This window comes from Fonsecaea nubica (genome assembly GCF_001646965.1).
Source record: "Fonsecaea nubica strain CBS 269.64 chromosome Unknown Scaff128, whole genome shotgun sequence".
In the NCBI taxonomy this organism is placed as follows: domain Eukaryota; kingdom Fungi; phylum Ascomycota; class Eurotiomycetes; order Chaetothyriales; family Herpotrichiellaceae; genus Fonsecaea; species Fonsecaea nubica.
The window spans coordinates 29,287-50,952 of NW_019173801.1; the positions used below are offsets into that span (position 1 = coordinate 29,287).

At 52.7% G+C, this 21,666-nt stretch overlaps 7 protein-coding genes across 7 annotated transcripts; 2 read left to right on the plus strand and 5 right to left on the minus strand.

The window, feature by feature from the left end:
* Window positions 1-2,089: 2,089 nt before the first annotated feature.
* AYO20_10964 (hypothetical protein) lies at window positions 2,090-4,577 on the minus strand (the record flags this gene model as incomplete). Its single annotated transcript, XM_022649218.1, has 3 exons — window positions 2,090-2,541; window positions 2,631-4,275; window positions 4,335-4,577. The coding sequence occupies 3 exons, from the start codon at window positions 4,575-4,577 to the stop codon at window positions 2,090-2,092; spliced, it is 2,340 nt and encodes a 779-aa protein (XP_022494803.1).
* Window positions 4,578-5,026: 449 nt separating this feature from the next.
* On the minus strand, window positions 5,027-6,151 carry AYO20_10965 (hypothetical protein; the record flags this gene model as incomplete). Its single annotated transcript, XM_022649219.1, has 1 exon — window positions 5,027-6,151. The coding sequence occupies one exon, from the start codon at window positions 6,149-6,151 to the stop codon at window positions 5,027-5,029; it is 1,125 nt and encodes a 374-aa protein (XP_022494804.1).
* A 1,134-nt stretch (window positions 6,152-7,285) lies between these two features.
* Window positions 7,286-8,806, plus strand: AYO20_10966 (hypothetical protein; the record flags this gene model as incomplete). Its single annotated transcript, XM_022649220.1, has 1 exon — window positions 7,286-8,806. The coding sequence occupies one exon, from the start codon at window positions 7,286-7,288 to the stop codon at window positions 8,804-8,806; it is 1,521 nt and encodes a 506-aa protein (XP_022494805.1).
* A 393-nt stretch (window positions 8,807-9,199) lies between these two features.
* Window positions 9,200-10,238, plus strand: AYO20_10967 (hypothetical protein; the record flags this gene model as incomplete). Its single annotated transcript, XM_022649221.1, has 2 exons — window positions 9,200-9,525; window positions 9,620-10,238. 2 exons carry the CDS (start codon window positions 9,200-9,202, stop codon window positions 10,236-10,238), a joined length of 945 nt encoding a protein of 314 aa, XP_022494806.1.
* A 1,032-nt stretch (window positions 10,239-11,270) lies between these two features.
* AYO20_10968 (hypothetical protein) lies at window positions 11,271-14,014 on the minus strand (the record flags this gene model as incomplete). Its single annotated transcript, XM_022649222.1, has 4 exons — window positions 11,271-11,387; window positions 11,674-11,862; window positions 12,076-13,223; window positions 13,345-14,014. 4 exons carry the CDS (start codon window positions 14,012-14,014, stop codon window positions 11,271-11,273), a joined length of 2,124 nt encoding a protein of 707 aa, XP_022494807.1.
* A 604-nt stretch (window positions 14,015-14,618) lies between these two features.
* On the minus strand, window positions 14,619-17,261 carry AYO20_10969 (hypothetical protein; the record flags this gene model as incomplete). Its single annotated transcript, XM_022649223.1, has 2 exons — window positions 14,619-15,836; window positions 16,335-17,261. The coding sequence occupies 2 exons, from the start codon at window positions 17,259-17,261 to the stop codon at window positions 14,619-14,621; spliced, it is 2,145 nt and encodes a 714-aa protein (XP_022494808.1).
* A 1,076-nt stretch (window positions 17,262-18,337) lies between these two features.
* Window positions 18,338-21,199, minus strand: AYO20_10970 (hypothetical protein; the record flags this gene model as incomplete). Its single annotated transcript, XM_022649224.1, has 4 exons — window positions 18,338-19,700; window positions 19,756-20,093; window positions 20,144-20,631; window positions 20,686-21,199. 4 exons carry the CDS (start codon window positions 21,197-21,199, stop codon window positions 18,338-18,340), a joined length of 2,703 nt encoding a protein of 900 aa, XP_022494809.1.
* Between the last annotated feature and the right edge of the window lie 467 nt (window positions 21,200-21,666).

Here is a 21,666-nt window from a genome sequence, read left to right on the forward strand (position 1 = left end):
TCGAATCAGGGCATAGAATCCATGTGGAACTAACTGACGAGACTAACTGGAGAGGAACTGACAGAGTTGCTAAGCTAGACCGAAGTCTTATCAGGATTGCCACTTGTTCGTTCTGCCGGTCGAAGAGCCCTTTGCTCGGCGTCCAATGCGTCGGAGGTGCAAGTTTGGGACCATCTCCTGCACCGCGACATGTGAAGCTGTGGGCCAGGATGATTTACAACTCGTGTATCTCTGCTTCACAGGCTGCAAAGGAATATATGACAAGGGAGGCACAAGAACAAAGGCAAGCGGTGCCACCAGGCTCGACACACACCGACGCAGACACGGGCAGACCGAGGGCGCAGTTCCAGGAGAGCCACATGCAAGCCTAGGCTCATCGAGACAACGGACTTGCGGAAACCAGAGTCCAGATGTCAGAGCCTTGAGGGATCATCTGACCATCTTGTCTGGCTTTCTGGCTCCCTTTCCCACCACTCCCGGTCCACCTTTTTGCCTTCAACCTGCCGCGCTCCCCGTCGCTACGTTCATCCCTTACCTACGCCTAACTTGCGGTGACTAACACAAACTGCAACTTATCTGCTGAAAAGACCCCGAACTTTCTCAAAACCAGCAAGGGGCCATGAGCGCACCTACAAAATAACTGCATATCACCGACTCCCGGTCCAATAGATATAACCCTTTCTGCCGGGCAAAATCGCCAACCCGACTCTCCCGGGGACCCCATGCACGCTTTGAAGGGTTATTTGAACAAGTGTGCCTTTTTCCTTCATTCCCGTTGCGGTGTCTCGTGAGCCTGCTCAACGAAGCACACCTTGCATGGATCATACAGTAGTTTCGAGGCGCCTGTCAAAAGTCAATGTGGATCTCGTGGCATGGTCATACTGGGGAGGAACAGCAGGACACTCCCGAAGAGTTTGTACCCGAGCTCATCCAGCTGTCGCGCAGTTGGGAGTGAGGAGAAGGGAGAGGCAGCCCAGGGCGATCCTATCAAGGAGTGCACCCAGCCCCGGCCTCAGGACCAGCAGAAGCAGCAATGAGGTTGATCAGTCACAGGCCAGGCTTAGAAGATCCAGTGCACCAGACACGCAGACCCTTTCCGAATGCAAGACAAGGCTAGGGTATAAGGTAAGTCTGCAATAGCACCACTACGGTGTTTGTTGATTCTACGAGGGAAAAAAAATAGGAATACTACTGCTGCTGCGACATTCGTCGCCTCAAGTTTACAAGAATATGCTTTCAAGTGGAAAACGAACAAGAGAGCAGAATTCCTTCCAAAGTGCTCTCTATCTAGCGGCTCATCAGAAAAGCAAACAAACGGGTGGCCACCTCAGCTTTTTGACGCACTTTTTATTTATCTTTTGATAGTTTGGAGGTTTGTTTCTTCTGATCCATCTCTCGAGCCTTGTGTGTGTCGTTCTTACTCAGTCAGTCATTCAAAGTACTTTTTTCCGGCTAGTATCCATCAAAAGTAGAGGCCTCTCGCAAACAGACAACACACTCCTCGCGTGTACACAAACTGGTAGGGATGCTCACCCCGAGTGGGAATCATGGCCGAGACCAGCTGACAACGAGCAGGCTTCCTCCAAACTCCAATTCAAGTCTGTCAGTACATTTCGCTTCGCATTTTCCTGACCCGCCTCCTTCTGGGGTAAAATGGTGGCTCCGCTCGAGTAGTTGTGCTGCTGCCGTCTTGTAAATTGCCTCGTTGGTCCTGGCCTGGTTCGGTTGATTTGAGGATGGCTCGGCTGCCAACAACAATTCGCGGGCAAGCACTTTCTTTGGGCTAGCTCGCATTTCACATTCGCATCCCAAATGAGTGCGGATTCCCCTCCACTCCTGCTGCCTCTATCTCCTCTCTTCGATTTCCACGTCACATGTGGGAGGTGTAGACAGTAACGCAAGGAGGCGGAGAAAGAAACCTCCACGTTCGACCTCGTATCAATCATCCTCTTTTTGGCTAGGCTGCTTTTGCTTTTGCTTTTGCTCGCTGGTTCTGGTTCTTTCCAATCTGGGGGAGCTGCTCGTCCTACCAAAGTTATCCGAGCCCAGGTATGCATGCGCGAGAGGGGGGTTGGAGGAAGTGATCAGATCACTTTGCGAAATGCAAGTCGTAGCCGAGCCACTTGCGCGCATTCACTTGAGCAGGAGTCAGGCCCGGCCAGCCGTACGTTAGTGGGAAGAAGAAGTAGAAGCCGTACAGGACAGCGGCCAGGATGACTGCCGTGGCAACCCAGGTGCCCACCATGCTCTGGCCCCTGAGCCTCTCGGCAGCGGTCTGGAAGTGTTTCCGCGTCTTCTCCGGGATCTTGCCGGTGACCTTGTCTTTCTTCTGTTGAAGGGCGTGCTGGGTTTCGTCGTCAACGACGGGGTCGACATTGAATATGAACTCGATCAGGGCGCCTGTCACCAGGCATGAGGCGAGATGAGCAGGGAGATAGTGGTGTAGGAACAGTTGACGGCCCATAAGGTAGAAGGGGAAATAGTGGGCGGCCCAGCAAAGGAAGAAGAAGCCGGTTGAGTTGTAAAGACGGGAGCGGGTACCTATTTTCACGGGTGATTGTGGTCAGTAATTCGTATTTCGTTCCTCTGTGAAGGTGTTTGTTGTAGAGATTAGACACATGGGAACTTACGACGATCAAGCGCATCAATTCCTCTCCTCAGACTGAGTTGATCTGCGCCCATAATCCCGGCAAAGACAGCCAACAAGGCACTCGCGATCCAATAGCCGATAGGATTTCCCAGGAAGTATATCTGCTGCTTCGTGGAGTCTTGCGTCCAAAAGCTGACACCTCTCAACAAAAAGGGCCACTGGTAAGGTTGTGTTGCATACGGGTGAGAAGCCGTTAGGGCGTTGTTGTGGTAAAACATCGCACGCTGCAATTCGATGTATTTCCTGTAGAAGGGCAGGGACTTGGTCTTCTTGACTTCCTTTACGCGGCGTGGTGAATCCTCGGGAAGGTTTGGAATGTCGTCCACATACCAGATATTAGACGATTGTTGCGCGTTTTTATTCCCGTTGATTTCCGCTTGTTTAAAGGCCCAGTCGGGTAATGGGGTAGTGTGCGTCCACATGGCGACTTTCGTTGGGTAATGGATCAATTTGAATTGGCCAGACATGGTCTTGAAGGGAGATCCTTTTTTGCCTTGTTCCATGCGGATTTCGAACAAAGTGTCATTATGGCGGTCTCCGGCTGCTACATCCAGGGGGACAGTGGTAAATTCTTGATTGGTAGGGAAATAAGGAGATGCAACGTCATGGGTCAGAAGTATGGTATCGGTCACAACGTGACGGAGCTTGACAATGTCACCGTTCAAAACTGGCTTTCCGGCCATTGAGGAATCAGGCTGTTGACCATTGGGCAAGATCTGCCACTCGTTATTGGTGTCGTTGAAAGGATAACCCGTAACTTGTTGACCTTGACTCGAGATTCGGCCGTCATCATATCTCAGGGGATACCGATCCGGGTGACTGTGCAGGTACACTTTCGTGTCTTTGTGGCGCAGAGTGATATAGTCATAATATTGAATGTCAATAGACGCTTGATGCATCAGATTGTCGCTGAGCGTTTCCTGGAATTCTGGGGTCATGAAGTCGTCGCCGGGGCCGGATCTGGAGAGAATGGCAAAGTGGACTTGGAACCAGAATAGGTAGAAGAAGAAAGGGATGATGATCAAGCCCAATGCGCGAGCCACAAAATGCTTGCCGAAGGTGAAAAGATCCAAGGCACCTTCTTTCCGATTGATATCTAGCAGGTCCCAAAGGTCGATAAGCACTGCGCACCCGATGGTGAAGAAGGTAAAGGTTCCGACGTATTTTGTGGAAATAACGCAACTCATGCAGAAACCGCACAGCAGAAGCCACTTCCACCACTTCCTGCCAAAAGGGTCGTGGCGTTGCTTGTAGAACCGAACGTAGCAATAAATGCTGAGAGAGACGAAGAAGACCAAAGTTGCGTCCAGCAGGATCAAGCGAGTTTGTCCCACATGAGAATTGTCGAAGAGGATCAGACCAGCAGCCAAAACACACGCAGGCAGCGAGTATCCCGACTCCCACATGATCATGTAGACCACCACCACAGTAAGTGCTCCGAGAAACGCAGGCAAGGCTCTGAATGCCAGGTAGGGGACATTGTTGGCGATGTAGGATTCGCCGATATTGTCAAAAAGGAAATGGCCATCATATCCAACAAGCCAACCCACAAAGGCAAAGAGGAGCTTTCCAAAGGGAGGGTGGACGTCGAAGAAGTAGGTGCGCTGTAGATAGTAGGATGCGAACTGAAAGTAGGTGTCGTTAGAGCTGGCATTGCCTAAAGTTGCTGTCATGCGCCACGTACCTTTCCAAAGTGCACTTCGTCAAAAACAACCTCGTTCGGATGGCTGATCCCGAAGAACCGTGTTGCGAATGCGAGGGCAGTGACTATAGCTAGCGCTATCTTATAGTCCCATTCTTTTGACACGCTCTTCTGCACGCTGTTGAGTGCTTCGTTCAAAACCTCGACATCCTTATCTCCATTGGAAGCAGGCTTGTTCTTGTCTTTTGGGCCCCGCTGTCGCAAGGTCGAATTGGGAGTCGACATGTTCGACGTCTCGACGGTGACGAAGGGAGTCGGGCACTGCAGGACTGAGAACGAGGTCGACGGATGGGAATCGAAGAAACAGGAAGGGAAATAGTCCGCGAATGAAGGTAGTGAAAGAAAGAATCAAAAGAGGTTCAGAGCCCTCAGAATCAGAAGGGGCATGGCATGGACGTGGAAAGGAATGAGAATGAGGTTTCACCTTAACGTGTCCTGAACTTTTTTTGACGCGACATTACGAGTTTCCCCCCTAAAGGAGACGTGGCCCGTGCGTCAGAGCCTCGTCTAAAGGGGCGAGGGAACTGTTCGGGAATCCCGTGACTCCCTCATGCCTCTTCCAGTCTGGGGTTCTTAGCCGCCAACAAACACCATCAAAGAATGGTATCCGCGAATATTTCGTTCTTATTCAGAAGCTGCCGACATTATGTACAACACACAGCAAGGCGAGTTTTTCACTCGTCTAGATCCAGAAGGCTTAGAGTTTCCAATTCCCTTTGCATCATCCGCTCAAACTCCCCCCGGGTGATTCCCGCACTACGTGCCAACCGGTACATGCTTTTCATGCTGGTGCTGATATGCTGCCTGATTCCGATCTCTGATGCTCCGTATCGCTCTGCATGCTCTTCCAGCCGGGCCACCGTGTCGGATCCCTTTGAAGATGGTGACGAGGGCACGGGATGGTTGACCTCAACTTCCAGATCCTCTGGGTCATTCGGAACATCCACAAATCCTCCTTGGTATGGAGGCGGAGTCGGCTCTGTATGTGGTTGCTGGTGTGCCGACAGCATCTGCTGCAGCGCATGCCCGTTCAAACGAGGCTCCTGGCTGTCTTCCATTTGCTCGTCTGGGTCATGATTATCCATTGCCGGCTGGACACTTCCATATCGAGCGTAGTAGTCGTCCTCGGAAGGACCTGCTCGTGGAGGCTGGACCGATTCTTTTCTCACAGGGGTCCTGCTTGGTGTGTTGTCATACATAGCCCAATAGTCGTCCTCGTTGGCTAGTGGGACCGAGAGGTTTCTCTGACTTCTTGCGTTTGCAGCGTCGTCGGCTTCCTGCAAAGCCTCGTTCACGAGCCGCTCCTTAGAGCTCTCATTTGCTTCGGCAATAGAAGTTGACCATGAAGGGTCTTTGTAAAGGTCTTGGTCATATGGTAATAACTCGGCCAGCTTCCAGGCGTTTCCCTCATCACTACCGGTGCACCACAGGTACAAGGCGGTAAACGGCCATTCCTCTAGGGCAATTTGGGCCCGTAATGTTTCTTCGTCAAATCTCTTGTATTTTATCTGTTGTGTGTCGCCAACCTCAATCTCACCGGACGCTGGGTGAGGTTCGAAGACTGCGCCTTCGATCTTGTCCTTCAGCACCTCGCCTTTGTTTGCATCCCAGCACAACAGTGCAGCCCAGTTGTCGCGTGACGATGTCGACGTGTGTACTTGTAACCGCTGCCGGAGTATGGGCGACAGCAAAGGTAGCAGTGCGGGTGGTGGTCTAGGAGACGCGAAGGAGGTAGGTAGACATGCGAGCAAGGGAGGGAGTAAAGAGAGGGGATCAGGAGGAGGTATCAGCTCAACCATGCTTATTCCAGGTGTTAGACTTGAGAGGTAGTCATTTGCGTAACAGAGGTCGGGTCACAGAGGACAGTGATGCGTCGGCAACAACAACAGGAACTATGTCGCTGTGGAGGGCAGTCAGCGTCAGGTATGGCAGCGTGGTTTGAGTGAAGTGCAAAATGTTATTGGGGACAAGACAGTGAAGTTGTTGGGATCTTAGAGACAGGATGCAGACTCGGGCAGCATCGATCACAGCGGGAGACCATCTATGTACGATCGACGGTCGGCGAGGCGGTAGGTTGGTACGGCATAATAGGCTGTCAGAGGATTGTGGTTTGGTCTGGATCAGGAAATCGAGGCTGGACACACGGGTAACCAAAGGATCCCAAGGGTTGCATTTTCCATTCGCCCGGCCGGCATCGCCTCGTCATGGGAATTGCCTCGGATAAGATGGTGATTGGCTATAAGGCATCAGGCTGAGTACCACGTGCCACGATAGTGTGTGAGGCTGAGCACCAAATCTCCACTCAACAACTTGTGCAGCCACCGCAGCTGCGGTAGTGGCTGACATGTGCCATCCACTCGCCGGCTTTCCCTCCTTCAAGTTATAACTCACTTCTGTGTCCAGTATATTCATAACTCTGCTAGGAATGCGCCAATGAAGGCTTTTTCTCACGAAGGCATCTGGTAAACATGCAATGTTCACCCGAGGACACTCCCAACCCCTCTCTAACCTTCTTTGAAGGGGGACCTTTGTACGAATCTTGGAGCTAATACGAGGTACTATTCTTTCACATGTTCAGATCTACACCATGTCACGGTACCTCGCAGCAGAGCCTCAACCATCTATTGAACGGGGTAACATCCGTCAAAGGAAGCCATGCACGTGCCCATCGCGATGACCACACTCACCCAAGCTACATTGCACCAAGAGACTGCGTCGACAGGGTGACCATCGTGCTACCTCATGCACTGATTACCGCTTCCGCATTCGCACTTGTTATCACCCTCATTTCCCCGCACCAACTCCTGTGATAAGGGAAAAATACCTGGGGCTGGCATTTTTGCCACACATTTGTCACCTCTACCACAACCCTCAATATCTCCCGGTTCTGGTCGAGTCCATCCTGGGTTGGAGATAATCTCAGACCAACTCTCATGGCTCGCATTGCTGGGAAGAAACAAGTTGTTGAAAACGGATCTGAAGTTGTGCTCCCTGCACACCTCGTTGGCCCTTCCGATGCGGGCTTGTCAGGGAGAGATTCGGACGAAGATCAACACACAGAGGTCAACCAGGAGGGGCTGCAAAATGGACCAACTCGCGCGCAAGCAGAGGCTCGCCTCCGTCGCAAAGTTGACATACGGCTCTGCACCATCGCTGGAATTCTCTGCAGTCTGAATTTACTCGACAGTGGAATTATATCCTCAGCGGCTGTCACAAGCATGCTCTCTGATCTCGACCTCCTCGGAAATCGATATTCTGTCTCAATATTCATCTTTACTGTTGCTTCTGTCGCCTGTCAACTGCCTGCGACTATCCTATTACGCTTCGTGGGACCTCGGTTGTTCTTTTCCTCAATCACTTGTGCTTTCGGCATAATCACTATGTGCACAGCCGCTATAAGCAGCTGGCAACAGATGATAGCCCTTAGAGTCCTCCTTGGTATTTCTATGTCGGGTATCTATCCAGGGCTGACGTACCTGATTTCAACTTGGTATACCCGCCATGAGCAGCAACTCCGATTTGCGCTGCTGCAGTCAGGAGAGATCATCATTCTCGCCACTGGCTCCATCGTCAACTTTGGTCTGAACCACCTCGATCATCAGGACGGCCTTCGAGGCTGGCAATGGATGTATTTGGTTCAAGGCTCGGTCACTGTCTTCCTCGGATTGATTACCTATTTCTGGATGGTTGATTTCCCCGACCGCTGCGAGAACTCCTTCAGGTTCCTCACGGATGATGAGAAGAGCCTTGCCATCTCTCGAATTCACGAAGATCGCCATGATGCCGGGAAACCAGAACCATTCAGCTTGGGTATTATACTGGTTCACTTCTTCGATTTGAAGCTATACGCATTCTGCGTGCTATTCTTTCTACTCAACTTGGTGTCCACAGCTCTCTCGTACTTCTTGCCTATTATTCTGCAGAACGGAATGGGTTTCGACTCGAATGAGGCGATTATTCTGTCATCTCCGCCATACTATTATGCGGTAATTCCTGTCCTGATCTCTTCATATATTGGAGACAAGTACAGGGTCCGGGCACCAGTCATCATTTTCAACGCGGTCTGCCTTATCGTGGGATTCTGCATGCTAGGCTTCAGCAGTCAGGTAACTGTGAGATATATTGGCACGTTCCTGGCCACGGGCGCATACATTTCCAACTGGGCCGCGCTCAATGCTTATCAAGCCAACAATATTGTGGGTCAGTGGAAGCGTGCCACAGTTGCAGCAGCCGTTTCTGCCTGCAATGGATTGGGCGGTATAGCGGGCAGTTACATCGTCCGCCAGCCAGAGGCCCCACGATATTTGACAGCAATATGGGTCAGCATTGGGAGCCATATTTTGATGATCGTATTGGTTTCGGTGTGTACTCTGTGGTTCTGGTTCGCAAATCGCAAATCAAAGATGAAGGGAACTTTGATCGAGGGTGTCACGGACTTTCACTATACTTATTGATGTGAGTTCTTAGGCATTTCTGCTGAAGATAGAATATCTGTTGTCTGCAAAATAGAAGGAATCTTAGATGCACTCTGCGAGATGTACAGAGACTATGGTGACATGGAAGGTCAATGCTAGCATGGTGTTGAAGAGGTGACGATTATGCCTACACGAGAAAAGGAGAAGAGGGAGATCCATATTCTACTAACCATTTTAGTGCTAGCTCACTTCCATACACTAAACCCAACTAGTTAAAGATATCAACACCACCAGACGCGAGTCACGACATAGGCATATGAACGAATTGCCCACCCCCAAACTTGTGCTTCTCAGAACCGTTGTCTTGTATCGTCCCTTGTTCCGCTGACACCGGCGCAAGTGTGAAGAGTCCTTTGCTCCGACGAAGAAACAATGGTCGCGGCAAAACCTCCCCAGTCTAGATCCGGGTCATCGAGTCTCAGCACGGGACCCGCGACGCTCGAACCGCGGATAAAACAAGTATCACAGACCACGATCCGCAAGAAATGGAGACCTCTACCGCCCTCGTCGCAGGAGAAGGTTAGGCAGCTCTTCCTGAATGTCAAGACGAGGAGATCTGGTGCCGGTGGGAACGGCAGGATTCCACCGGTTGGCAAAATGCGCAACAACGACAACGCAAAGATGCCAAAGAGGAACGCGACGATGGCCAGTGTCAGGGAGGATGAGTACGAGAAAGCCGTGGAGGAGGTTGCTGAAAAGTATGTTTGATGCGGAATCTACCCCTCTCTATATCCAAATTGTCATTTCTCCCACCCTCGACTCGTATCCGGCTAACACTTATCTCCCTTGCAGACTACTCGCCCGCCTACCCCGAATGCCATTCCCACAGACAAATGCATCCACAGTGGATGATTCGCCATTTGATCTTTCTGCGACTCTCGCCCGCATTGCCACCCTGCAGTCCCAGTTAACGACAAACCTCCAATCTGCGCAGCTTCTCCGGCGGCAGATCAACCGAGAGAAACTCGCCCTGAAGAGGGACCGCGCTCAATTGAAAACGCTCGAGGAAGGCTTCAAAAGCAGCGAGGCGCTGAGGCGGAAGAAGGAGAGGGGCCTGCATCCGATAGCGAAGAACTTGCACAGGGAAGAAGACGAGGACGAGGGCGGCAGAGAAGCTGAATTGCGGGAGGAGGTCGAGCGCGTCAACAACATTGCAGGAATCTTCCCCGTGAATCAGAGGACATCCGCCATGTCGGAGTCAATGACCTGCTCGCCTCCAACACTGAGTCCCGGCTCAGACGACGACCCGGAACTGAGTTTGCTGCTCGACCAACTGCGGAGCCATCTCCTCAGCATGCAGAACAACACGGCAAGCATGCTGCCTGTATTAGCGGCTATGGATGAGACCAAGGTCACGTTGGACAAATTTGCTGCCCGCCACGGGATCGGAAATAGTCTTGGAAACACTTGACCCACAGGATGTCGTTCCTGGAGAACATCTCCAACCCAAAATCGAGAGGATTGCGAAACCTCTCGCCCATCTCGCTATGCCTGCAGAGTCTCTGCGAGACCCTTACACATTCCGGCAAATGTCGTGTCACAAATAGATCTGTGGATCTCGGTCGCGAGATACTGTCCTCCCTACCTCTGCTGGTATCGCGTTGAACTAGACAGTCCAGGTGAGATTGGGCTACTTTACAAGGATACGTCCAGGTCCGCGTACCCCTAAACAGAGCAGTTGCACACCCTCAATGGCTCTGGCTCTGGCTCTGGCTCTGGCTCTGGCTCTGGCTCTGGCTTTCCAGACAGTATACAACCCCGCCGCGACCCTGATTTTCTGACGACAAGCGAGCTACGCACTGTCCTACAGTACCTAGAATATCGCTTCTCCAACTTCACCTTCGACGAGGACGAGGGATGAGGATACAAGACAGAGAGCGCATCAAGTGCAACCACTACTGCGACCTTGTACACACCTCCAAATCCGCTCGGTCTCGAAGAACCACGGCACGATTGGTCGAGTATATAGTCAGTCGTCTGTCTGTCTGCCTGCCAGCTCGTCTGTCTGTGTGTGAGTACGACAGGCCATGTGTATGAACTTGGCCCTTCTTGGCCAGCCTCACGGAGATGGCGCCCAAAGAGTCCTCAAAGAGACTTTGAATGCGCAATTTGAACAATCACGAAATTACTCCAATGTTATGACGAACATTTTATTTCATCCCACCATTATTCATTCCTATCGCTGAACCTCTTTTGTTGCTTTGCGTGAAAGGGACAGAGGGGTCCGACAAGAGGGTTGATCTATTCAATCATGATGCGTCCGTGCGTGATTGTCCTGTTAACCTCTAGCCTGTCGTGTCCGCCGTGCCTCCTGAACCTCCATTAATCGTACCGAGATAGCTGAGTATATTAGTACACAGAGAGACCACCTCCACCCGACCGTGGTCCTGCCCTGCCCTGCCCCTACCAAGCCAAACTTTTCCAATAACCTGCCAAATACAAACTACAGCGTGCGCACGCCCAGGCCCGCTCCCAGGACCGCGGCATCGATGAGTCCAGACCTGTGTCGACCGGGCGCGAACCGGCGCATGACAAACCAGAAAAAGAAGACGGCCAGCATCTATCAAGGGCGTTATCCCTAGTAGTCAGCAAGAGGACATCTTCGGAGCCAAGGAGAGAGTGGCACCTCCGGGCAGGACATAGACGGGAGGTTTGGTACTTGATAGGGGATTGGTAGGGAAGATTGAAAGAGTGTAGAGGCATTTTTGGGCCGAATGGGCGGGAGGATCGCGAAGGAAGGAATTGAGAGAAACGACAAGAAAAAAACCCATCCAGTATATATAACATGGTCTGGGTTGGTGTTCCCATTGAGGGAGACAAGGAAGAGAGAGGGACAATTCACATACCAAAGGGACCGCAGCGATGAAATACCACTTCAAACTCGGGTACTCGCTCAGAGCATCGACATTCATACCGAACGCGCCGACCAAGAACGTCAACGGCAGGAAGATGAAGGTAATCCAACTCAGCCGCCACAGACTGGCATTGAGCTCGAGCGACTGTTTCGAGTCTCGGATTGTGACAGACTTGTACATCTATTAACAAGCAAGACACACGCCCCATCCCCGGCGAGAGCCGAGAGTAGAGCAGTGCAAAAGAATTAGTCAATATGTCTTTTTTCCTCTTTCACATCCGCCACCCTAGCGCAAAGCCAGGTGGTTGGGCAGTATATTGCAATTCAGGGCAAGGATGGAAAGAAACAGGAGAAATGGATGCAAGAGTGAGTGAATGAGAACGAGGGTTCATACCAGGTCAATCATATGCTCCAGCGGCTCAAGGTAATCCGTTCCAATGTTGTCAGCCAGAACCTCAAAGTCGTCCAGCAGTGGCGTCAACCAGGTAGTACTGCTGCCGCCACCGCTGCTGCGATCGCGCCCGCTGGACCTGTCTCGCCTCTCGTTTCCACCTCCGTCTTGATACTTCTCCAACTCGGCGAAAACGGCAAAGTCGTCCTGCACAGCCTCGACGACCTTGGAGTGCCGATTCACCAGCTTCAGCATGTTATGCAGCCTCTGCGACATGCCCCAGACGTCGCGGGCGCGGGTCGAATCGGACGGGTGGGCGTAGACATGGTCCTCTAGCGAGGCGTGGGGTTCGTGAATCAGCGCAATTTGGTCGCGCCAGAGCTGGTACAGGCCGTCGAAGATGTGTGAGAGCACCGCTTGAAGGGTCGGCGTCGATGCACACTTTCTTTCATCCGAAGCTGTACTCTCTGTTTGGTCGCTAGAGGCAGAGGGTGGGAAAGCGCCCGGGTTCAGGCCTAGCAGCACATTGGCACTGACAATCTCACCGGCCTCGCCGGACGAGTATTCACAAATAACAATGGTATCGCGCTTTGCCATGTCGTGCAGGTGACGTGAGCCGGAATTGAATCGCGTGACTCGTGGTCCAGGTAAGGCTTGCGACGAGGCTCGCTGCATGTAGACTGAAATACGCTGACGGTAGATAGAGGGTTTGGTGGGTTGCAACAGTTGATCATGCTGCGACGGATGATCATGTTCATCATGATGGTGGTGGAGGTGATGTAGATGATGATGGTGGTGGGATGGAGTCTCCTGACGAGGCACCACCAAGGACCCAAAATCCAGCCCGAACGCCATGCAGATGACGCCTCTAGCGATATCGAATGCCGGCCGCCATCGAATGGCCTTATGTGACGCCCGCCGCGTATCGCGGTCATCCTGCATCCAGTCACGAAAGCTGCGCTCACCTGTCTCGGCGCTAGAGCCGCTGATGCCGAACGCATTGCTCAGATAGTTGACTGCTTCTTCGTTGTTGCAGACATAGACCAGACGGAGCAGGGAATCGGGTTGCTCGTCCTCTTCCAGGTACTTTCGGAGACGGGACACACTTTCGAACAGCTTTGGAGGTGCGCAGAGCAAAACACCCTCATCATCTTTGATACTAGTGTTAGACCATGGGAAGTGCAAACGGGACAGAGCGAATGGTGTGGCAGGGAGGTTCGCGCTAGGCCATGCCATTACATGGCCCATCTCGAGCAACAATACTTTACTTACCAATGTCATATTCCAACACATAGAGAGCCCGTCGCTTGAACAGCGGAGCCGGCTTCTGGGACAGGATCGCCGTCGCATGAGTCGTCGCTAGACCAGCAGCATGCTTGAGGCCGGTATGCGCCCCAGGCTTGATTGCAGGCTTGATCCCGAACCACCGTCTGACGCGGTCGATTGGGTGATTGGCGCCGCTGCGGGCGACGAGGTCAGATGCTGAGCGCGTGATATGGAGCTGTGCCTCTTCCGCATCGATGTCGGTGTTGACGCGTCTGAAGACGGCAGCGCGCTGCTCGATCTCGAGTTGTTGTTGCGGATCCGGCTCAGGGAAAGGGTTTTTGAATTCTACCGACTCCTTGACGAGGTCGTGTTCCTGCTCGCCAAAGTTGTCGTCCGAGTAGCCCCTGACGCGCTGACCCGGGTGGACGTCGAGAGGACATGGGCAGGTGTCGGCCTGAGTCAATGAAGCGGCGACATTCTTGCACTGAGGCGGTTTGGAAAAGAAATCTTGCACGAACGATGTCGAGATGTCTTCCTCCCTGACCAGTGGTGGCCGCAAGGGTCGTCCTTCTTCAATGCGGATCGACAGCTCGGCTCCCCTTTGGTGTCGATCTGTTGAGAACTTCCTCTGTTTCGCAGACCGTGTCGAGAGAATTGAAGACCTTCTTGAAGCCATTGCTGAGGGAATTTGAGCTGTCCTTTTCCATACTCTTTCCTCTCAGAAACAGTCAGGACACATGTTGTAGTACATCACTGAATCCTCCTCTTTTGTGGCGCCAGCAAGGCTGGCTCGGAGGTGACGATCTTGACCCGAACCTTGATTGTGCGCAGGTGATGTGCATGAAGCCCCTGACAATAGGGGCTGCTGATCGGACCATCAAAACAGCCATTTTCGTCAGTGGCTAATGCCAGCCAACATACAATTGAGTTGGTCCGGTGTCATGGCAAGATTAGTCTGGGTGTAAAAAAAAATTGTGAAAACAGATGGAAAAGGATGAAGGTGAGGTTTTGTGGGAATTAGGGATATCAGCCTGTAAAGGCAATGACCACCACGACTATTGACTATTATTGCGCATGACGAAACGATCCGCCCGACGCTACCAAACAATGTCCTTGTCCCAAGATGTGGTCCTTGTCTTCGGCCACGATTCCAGATGGCAAGCAAAACTCCGACTTGATGATTTACATAATTACACGCCTCAGGCTAGATCAAATTACCATCCTCCTTCACCAATAACTCTCAGACCACAAGCTAATTGATTGATCATGGCCAAACGACTTCAAGGTCTGCCATATGCCTTTCGTGGAAACTCATCCCAGATATCCTTCATTTCCGCGACATCCAGCCCATCTTCTTCTATCAAATGTCCTTGAAAGTCCACGTCTTCTCCATCTATCAAGCCCCGGAAGCGCCCCTTCATCCACTCGTCTCCGTCGAATTCCAGGTATCCATCGCAACCTCGTCCAAACTTCATGTCGCCGTCATCATCATCCTCCGACCTCCACCCGAACGAGACAGCGTTATAAGGAGTGACGTGGGAGATATCGCCGGCGTGGAGAACCCCGGATTTGGAACCGATGTTAAAGCGCCCCCAGAGTTTTTGTTGTCGGTGGTCGACTTGGAGCGTGATATCAAAGGGATAAAATGGTTTTTGGTGGATTAGGTAGGTGCCTGATATTTGGATGCCGGCAGAGCTGTTTGGAGAGTCGTCGGGCTCGTCATACCCCAGGGACTCGTACGCCGGCGGGGCGTCATCCATTTCGACGTCATGGTGGAAGGAGACGGGGGTGTGGTCATAGATGTGTTGTGGAGGGTTCGAGATGGGTCGGGCACTGGTATTGCGAGGGAAAGGCTGGCTTCGTCTGGCGGTCTGTCGACTTCGTGGTGCTGAGGCTGAGGCTGTAGCCTTGGGTTTGGAGGGAGATTTTGGCGCAGATGCAGGCTTGGGAGTGGAAGATGATGTTTTGGCGCCTTTGGACTTTTTGGCAGATGGAGCATCAGAGGCAGCGGAGGCGCTGGAAGTCTTCTTGGATTTGGTCGACTTCTTTGCCGCCTCGAGCGTGTCGCGGTCAATCTTGAGCTTCACGTCATCGATTTCCAGCTCGATGGTGGTTTTTGAGCGGGCGGCGCCTTTCTTTTCTTTCGCAGTCGTCGTGGCTTTCTCAGAGACTTTGGCCCGCGCTGGCTTTGCTGCTGCTGCTGCGCCCTTCGCTCTCCTCAGCGCACTGGCAAACTCCTTCTTCAACTCCGCCTCCATCTGCACAATCTCCTTGGGCACCGACAGAGTCTTGGCCGAGAGCGCATTGGTCAGTCGCACTTTGGCCGTGTTCTTGTCTCGAGACCGTGGGAGTCCATAGTGAAGCAGCTGCGCCTCGTACCAGTGCGCGACCTGGTCCTTGGGCGTAGAGCCGCGTTTGGGCAGAAGCAGGTCCTTGAGGTCTGTTGTCGAGGCGCGAGGATGTCGTTTATTGGGCCCCAAGCTACAAAGAGAGTGTCCCTATAGACGAAGTCGCCTCTTCTGACCTCTGTATTTTCCATCGTGGTCAGACTTTATGGCGAGGTGATGGAGAAGGAGGACGAGGAGGAGGAAGTGGTGGTGTTTGCCCTGACTTTGGTGAGGGACGAGGGACGGCCAGCCAAGCGGTGGGTTGCCAGGCTGAAAGTCAAGGTGCGCTAACTCGGTCCGGCTGCTATTTGATGGATGCAGTCAGCAGTTCAACCACACGAGGGACAGAATGTCCCTCTACCTCGTACATATTACCGCGACCATACAAGCCCGGCCTATCCAAGACACAGAGAGAGCTGCGTTCTTGATATCCTCTCATTCGACATATTTTCTCCGCCTATCAACCAAACATTTCTAATTGCTGGCCCATACATCATTCCTCCATCATCTTCCAGCCTCACGGAACCTCCTCTCTCCTCTCTCCTCTCCCCTCTCCCCAGCTACTCTCGACGACATCTACACTTTCACTCCTGCTTGTCGGCGACTCACTCCCTCGGCAGCTGCACACTCCTGCGCAAACCCCAAGCACCTCATCATCCAGCCGCGGCCCCAGTAGCTCAGCTCGATACAATGCGGTGCACCAAGAACGATGCCGCTCTCGACCCTCGGGCTTCCTGTAAAGTGCCGCGCAAAGTCCTGCACCGTCTCCCTCGAGGCCTTCCATAATGCATCGTGCTCGCCCATCCCATACATAATCGGCACCTTCACCTCCTTTGCATAACCCGCCCAGTAGTCCGCCCAGTGGAACGTGCCGTCTTCAAACTCTCCGAGGGACATGGAAGTGTTCAAATCGGACCCCATCTCTCGGATCTCGGGAGGCACCCTTCCCAGCTTGGGATCGCCAAACATGGGGCCATCTTTCACCTCCAAGGGCCAAAAAATCCGTCCGTCGACGACCCCGTTCTCAATAATGTGCCTGGCACTTTCACGAGGACGACCATGTTCCGTGCCCCAGCCGGACATGATCAGCCCACCGAGTGGGTATTGAGGTTGAGGGTCATTTGCGTGGAGGGCAGAGGCCACGATAGAGCCTGGGGATCCCAAGGAGTGCGCCAGGATGACAATGGCGGTTGCTCCAGAGCTAAGCCCGAATTCTTGCCATACCTTGGGAAGGATATGACGGTGAAGGTATTTGCCTTCTTCCTGGAGGAACGTCGATCCGTCAGGCACCGGAGGAAATCCTGTGCTGTCTTTATACCCTGGACGGTCAATGGCTACGAAAGGCACCCCGAGTGTTTCTGCCAGCCTTGCGGCGGACGTGGCTGTCCCGGCGTCAAAGTACTTAGAAAAATACGTCCCGCCGTGTATTGCGACCACCAAGGGTTGATAGTCGGGAGATTTTGACGCACGGGTCGGCACCGAGAATATACCTGAAAGCTGAGCGCCATTTGTCAATGACAGAGGAAAGGGCTTCATATCGACCTTGGAAGCCAGTATTGGGTGAAGTTACAAGACCAAGTGACCAATCGGCGGTCGGCAGTGCAGTGAGCAGGAGAGCTCGCGAAGCCGCTGCTGTTGTTGTAGAGAAGCCGGCGAATGGGATTCTTTATCTGTCCCCGTCCTTGCCGATGCTGACGATCCGTGATGATCAAAATACAACTACTGTAGTGGCAAAAGCCACAGCATGGCAAACCTCAAGGCGTCCTGCAGGCTCACGTACCGAGTACGGACCCGTTCTTGCCCCGATCCAGCGCGGAGCAATCGTGGAGAATTGTCGACCCCTATTACCTCGCACTGCTCCACCAATTGGGGATTCGGCTCGTATCTGTACTCGGTACCTCGTATGCGGGGATGGGGCCCGTTTCGAGGCGAGCCTCCAAGGCACTTCCTGCAGATGGATGACCGTGCGAGTCCAAGTAATCCCTCGGTGTATTCGAACATATCCGTCGGATCAAACGCAGTCCCACGAAATAGTTAGTCGAATCATCCTCGGCCAATGCGCTGTTCTAGGGGCGCCTCGGTGTTGACGACGTGCCTTTGTCAAGGTACGAGTCGCAAAGGAGAATGTGGCACCAGACCCTGCGACCATGTTTAGCTCATTTCCTGTAGGAAATGTATCAGTCTGGGGGTCGCAATAGGAGATTGAGCTGGGCTTCAAGACTTTTTCCATTGGCAGGTGCAGAGTAAGCCGCTAACGCCCTGTAGAGAGGATACTGCGTTCCAAATGCCTTTCCCAGACGACTGTTTTCCTCCTAGTGGCTTCATTGTTGCTGGCCACACGGAATGAAAACCAATATTGTGATGCTTCCTGGTCACACTTCCTCCAATACCGTATAAACAGCAACAAACCAGATTGCCATAACGATTGTGGTATCTCAAAAAACTGCAAACATGTAGGAGCTTGCATATCAAATCTCGCCTATTTACTGCGGAATATGTATGCGCAGATCGTGAGATGCAGTTGTCCTAATTACTGACATAAAGAGCCGTCCCTGAAATCGTCTCGGTTCGACAAGTGGCCTTGTTCCACGTGCCACCTCCCAATATCAATGCTAATGTTGGACCACGTCGTGGTATATCTTGGAATCTTCGTTGAGTGCAGGCGTCGCTGGGAACTCTCCTGGAACATGGAATTCTCGGGTACCATTGTAGGCCTGCGCCGGCTTGACGACGTAATCCGTTGGCGCAGTCTTGGATGTTCTGGGGCCCGCGTAGATACCATTAGCGTCGAACATGGTGGGAGTCGCCACACCGTGACCCGTGCTTGTTGGCACCGTGGACAATGTGCCCGTCTCCGTTCCTGATGATACGGTATTGGCGACAGCCGAGCTGGGCGCTGTGGTTGTTTCACTCATTGCCAGCGGTGCAGACGGTGCATCGACTGGTGCCGCGGTTGCCACGGGTATGGGGGCTGAGGATTCTCCATATCGCGGGATTGCTGATTCACCATCTAGCCGTTGGGCATCCGTCTCAGTCTGTTTCTCGAGTTGATGCTCGTGGTGATGGTGCATAGCCCCAGCAGCTAACGCCGCCCCTCCTGCGCCTGCAGCAATTGGCGCCATCCATTCACCATACTGACTCGCGTCATCGTGGGCAGGGTGTGGTTGACGATTGGGGAATATATTCGGATGGTGGCCCGGCGCATATTGGTTCGTTGTATTCATCTGCGACGTCAGACCAGCAGGTGGATCGGCGTCTGGCTGGAGATCCGTGTGCTTTTCCGTGGTATGGGCGAAAGGTACTCCGCTGCCTGGTAGAGCACCTGCTGCTGCTATGACATCACGGTCTGGGTCAGAACTCTCTCCACTAGAAGGGGACAGCGGAGCTTGCAAGCCGCGCTGTACGTTGAGATCAGATGGAAATCGCCCACCTGGTGCTGGTCGTTGTGGAGGACGCCATCCGGCTTCGGATCTGTTGTCCTCGATGTCGTTCAACGCAGCCGCACCGAGACCGCCGGCGCCGGCGGCAGTAGCAGCGGCGATGGCAGCTCCATCGGCAGATGTTCCTCGCACGGACTGTTCACCGGAAAATGCAATGCGATCAGCCTCATCATCCTCCATCTCGCCCTCCGAGCTCATAATGCTGGCAGGTTTGACACTGTTCCCGGAAAGCGATCGAGCGTGCTGCCTGCGGACAAACTCGTTGCGTTCTTCACCTCGCTTTTCAGTAAGCTCCTTGATGTCATTGAACCACGCTAACATGGTCTCGTGTGACTCGGCTCGGAAGACCCAGGCGTGCCCGCGATGCATCGAGCCGGTCTGTCGACCCTTGAGCATGAATTTATGCGACGAAGAGCCAGGCTCAGAATGAGCGCCCAGTTTCTGTTCGGGCAGATATAATGACATGACAGGCGACTGGAATGCAATTCGGTCTGCCGATTTGAACTCGTGCAGATGTGTCGGAGACAGCACATACCTGATAGACGCAATCAGTATTTGGAGCCGCGAAATGGCTGCTAGATTTTACTCACCATCCAGGAGTGTAGTTCTTCAGGTATTTACTCTTCCGCTCAAGCATCCCGCTCCTTACTTCAATGGCGGCCGGATGATCTTTTCCGGGATAGATAATATGAGAGACTTGTCGAATGGGGATTCTTGGATCCACCATTTGATTGTTATTCCTGGTGAATTCGTCCCACTCATGGTCCTTGGTCATCGACAAAGGTCCATCCTTGAGCTTCTCAGCTGTGTCATAGGCGTCGTCGGCTTCGCGGCGCAGGATGCCGGCAAGCACATTATACGCTTTCTGGATTTCGCCAACCACGATGGACTCCAACTCTCGACCAGACGCTTCGAGGTTGAGATAGGCCTGTTCATGTCAGCTCAAGCACTGCGACGCGACTCGGCAGGACATCCTACCCGATGCAAATAGTTCTCTTCATCGATTTGTTTCTCAATCTGCTTGTCGACGGTCATCTTGACCAAGAATGGGTCGCCCTTGCCTCCAGACGATGCTACCTCATGATCAACCATACCAAGAGATTCTTGTAAAGATTGGATCGCCCTTTTGGTGACCTCCTTTTCCTTGTCTACTGAATTCTTAAAATCACCAGACAAGCTTTTGATCTCTTTAATCTTCTGTTGGAGGTCACTACGCAGACCCGTGAGTTGAATAATGACCTCATTCTCAAGGTCTCGAGCCTTGTTGGCTTCGTTAAGTCCTTGTTTGTGAAAGTCTCGAAGGATGTAGGCGGCGTCACCCAGACCACCAGATGTCAAGAAGTTGGAAGGGATTGTGGTGTTGTTGATAACGTTGGAGGTCGACATGAGGGCTTTTGCTCGAGTTTCATATGTCTTGTGCAGTTCCCGGAAGTAATTAATCAAATCCTTGAGTACTTTGCGCCATGCTGATCCAGATGTTAGCAGGGGACAATCTATCTAGCCAAAAAGAGAAGACATACCTTGGAATCGCGCTGCGAGAAGCTCTGTGGGGTTTCCTGTGGTCGGAACTGGACAGTAGAAAACACTGTTGCTCTCTTCAGTTTCGCCATACTTCTCCTTTTCGGCCAGTGGCATGCTGCGCACTGAACCGGCGTAGCTGCTTCTCTTGCTAGCAGTCCTTTTCAGACTTGCGCTCTTGTGAAGAGAAGCCTTTTTCTTCAGTGTCCCACCTCTCGATGGTAGTAGAGTCTGCGACCCTGACATATGCGAGTTGCTCCGAGGAAGGTCTGGAGACTCCTGGTTTTGGTGGACGACTTCATCATGTAGATCGGCGGCTTGCGCTACGGAGGATGGATCCTGCAAAAGAGCAGCATGAGAATGGTTTGGATGCGACAAGGTCTCTGTATGTTGGGTGCCGGCATAGGATACAGGTCGAGAAGATAGCCTGGCGCTCGGAGCTCGCGCGGAATGTATTGAGGCATCGGGATGAGCGCTTTGGATGGGCGAAACAGGAGTGATAGGTCTCGAGGACATGATGACAAGGTCCAGATAGGAACGTAAAAGCTCAGTTGTAGAGCTATCTGCGGGTCATTGAAGTTTGGGTACACCGGCGACTCTTGTTTGGGAGCTATGTCGTGAGCGGCATCTTGGAGCAGACAGAAGCGTTTCCAGTATGCACGACACCTATTTCGTGTAAGAGTGCAAAAGGTATGGACGGAATGCAAAGCAAGCTGGAAGGAAGCTGAGACGAGAGGAGTCGAGACTGGGGAAATGAGATGCGATGAGCCGTGCCAATATGGATGACGTCGGTTTCAGGAAGAACAAGAGTCAAGAGAGTTGGCGATGATGAGGGCAGTCGAGGGTGGGCGGGAGCGTCGACGTTGAGGTGGACAAAGGTCGAAAGGCAATAAAAACGGTGAAGTCAGTGCCCGCTTGGGAAGCTTTGGGTGGGTTCATTTGGGAGGTGGAGGCTTGGATTAGGGCCCTTGAGTTGTTCAGTG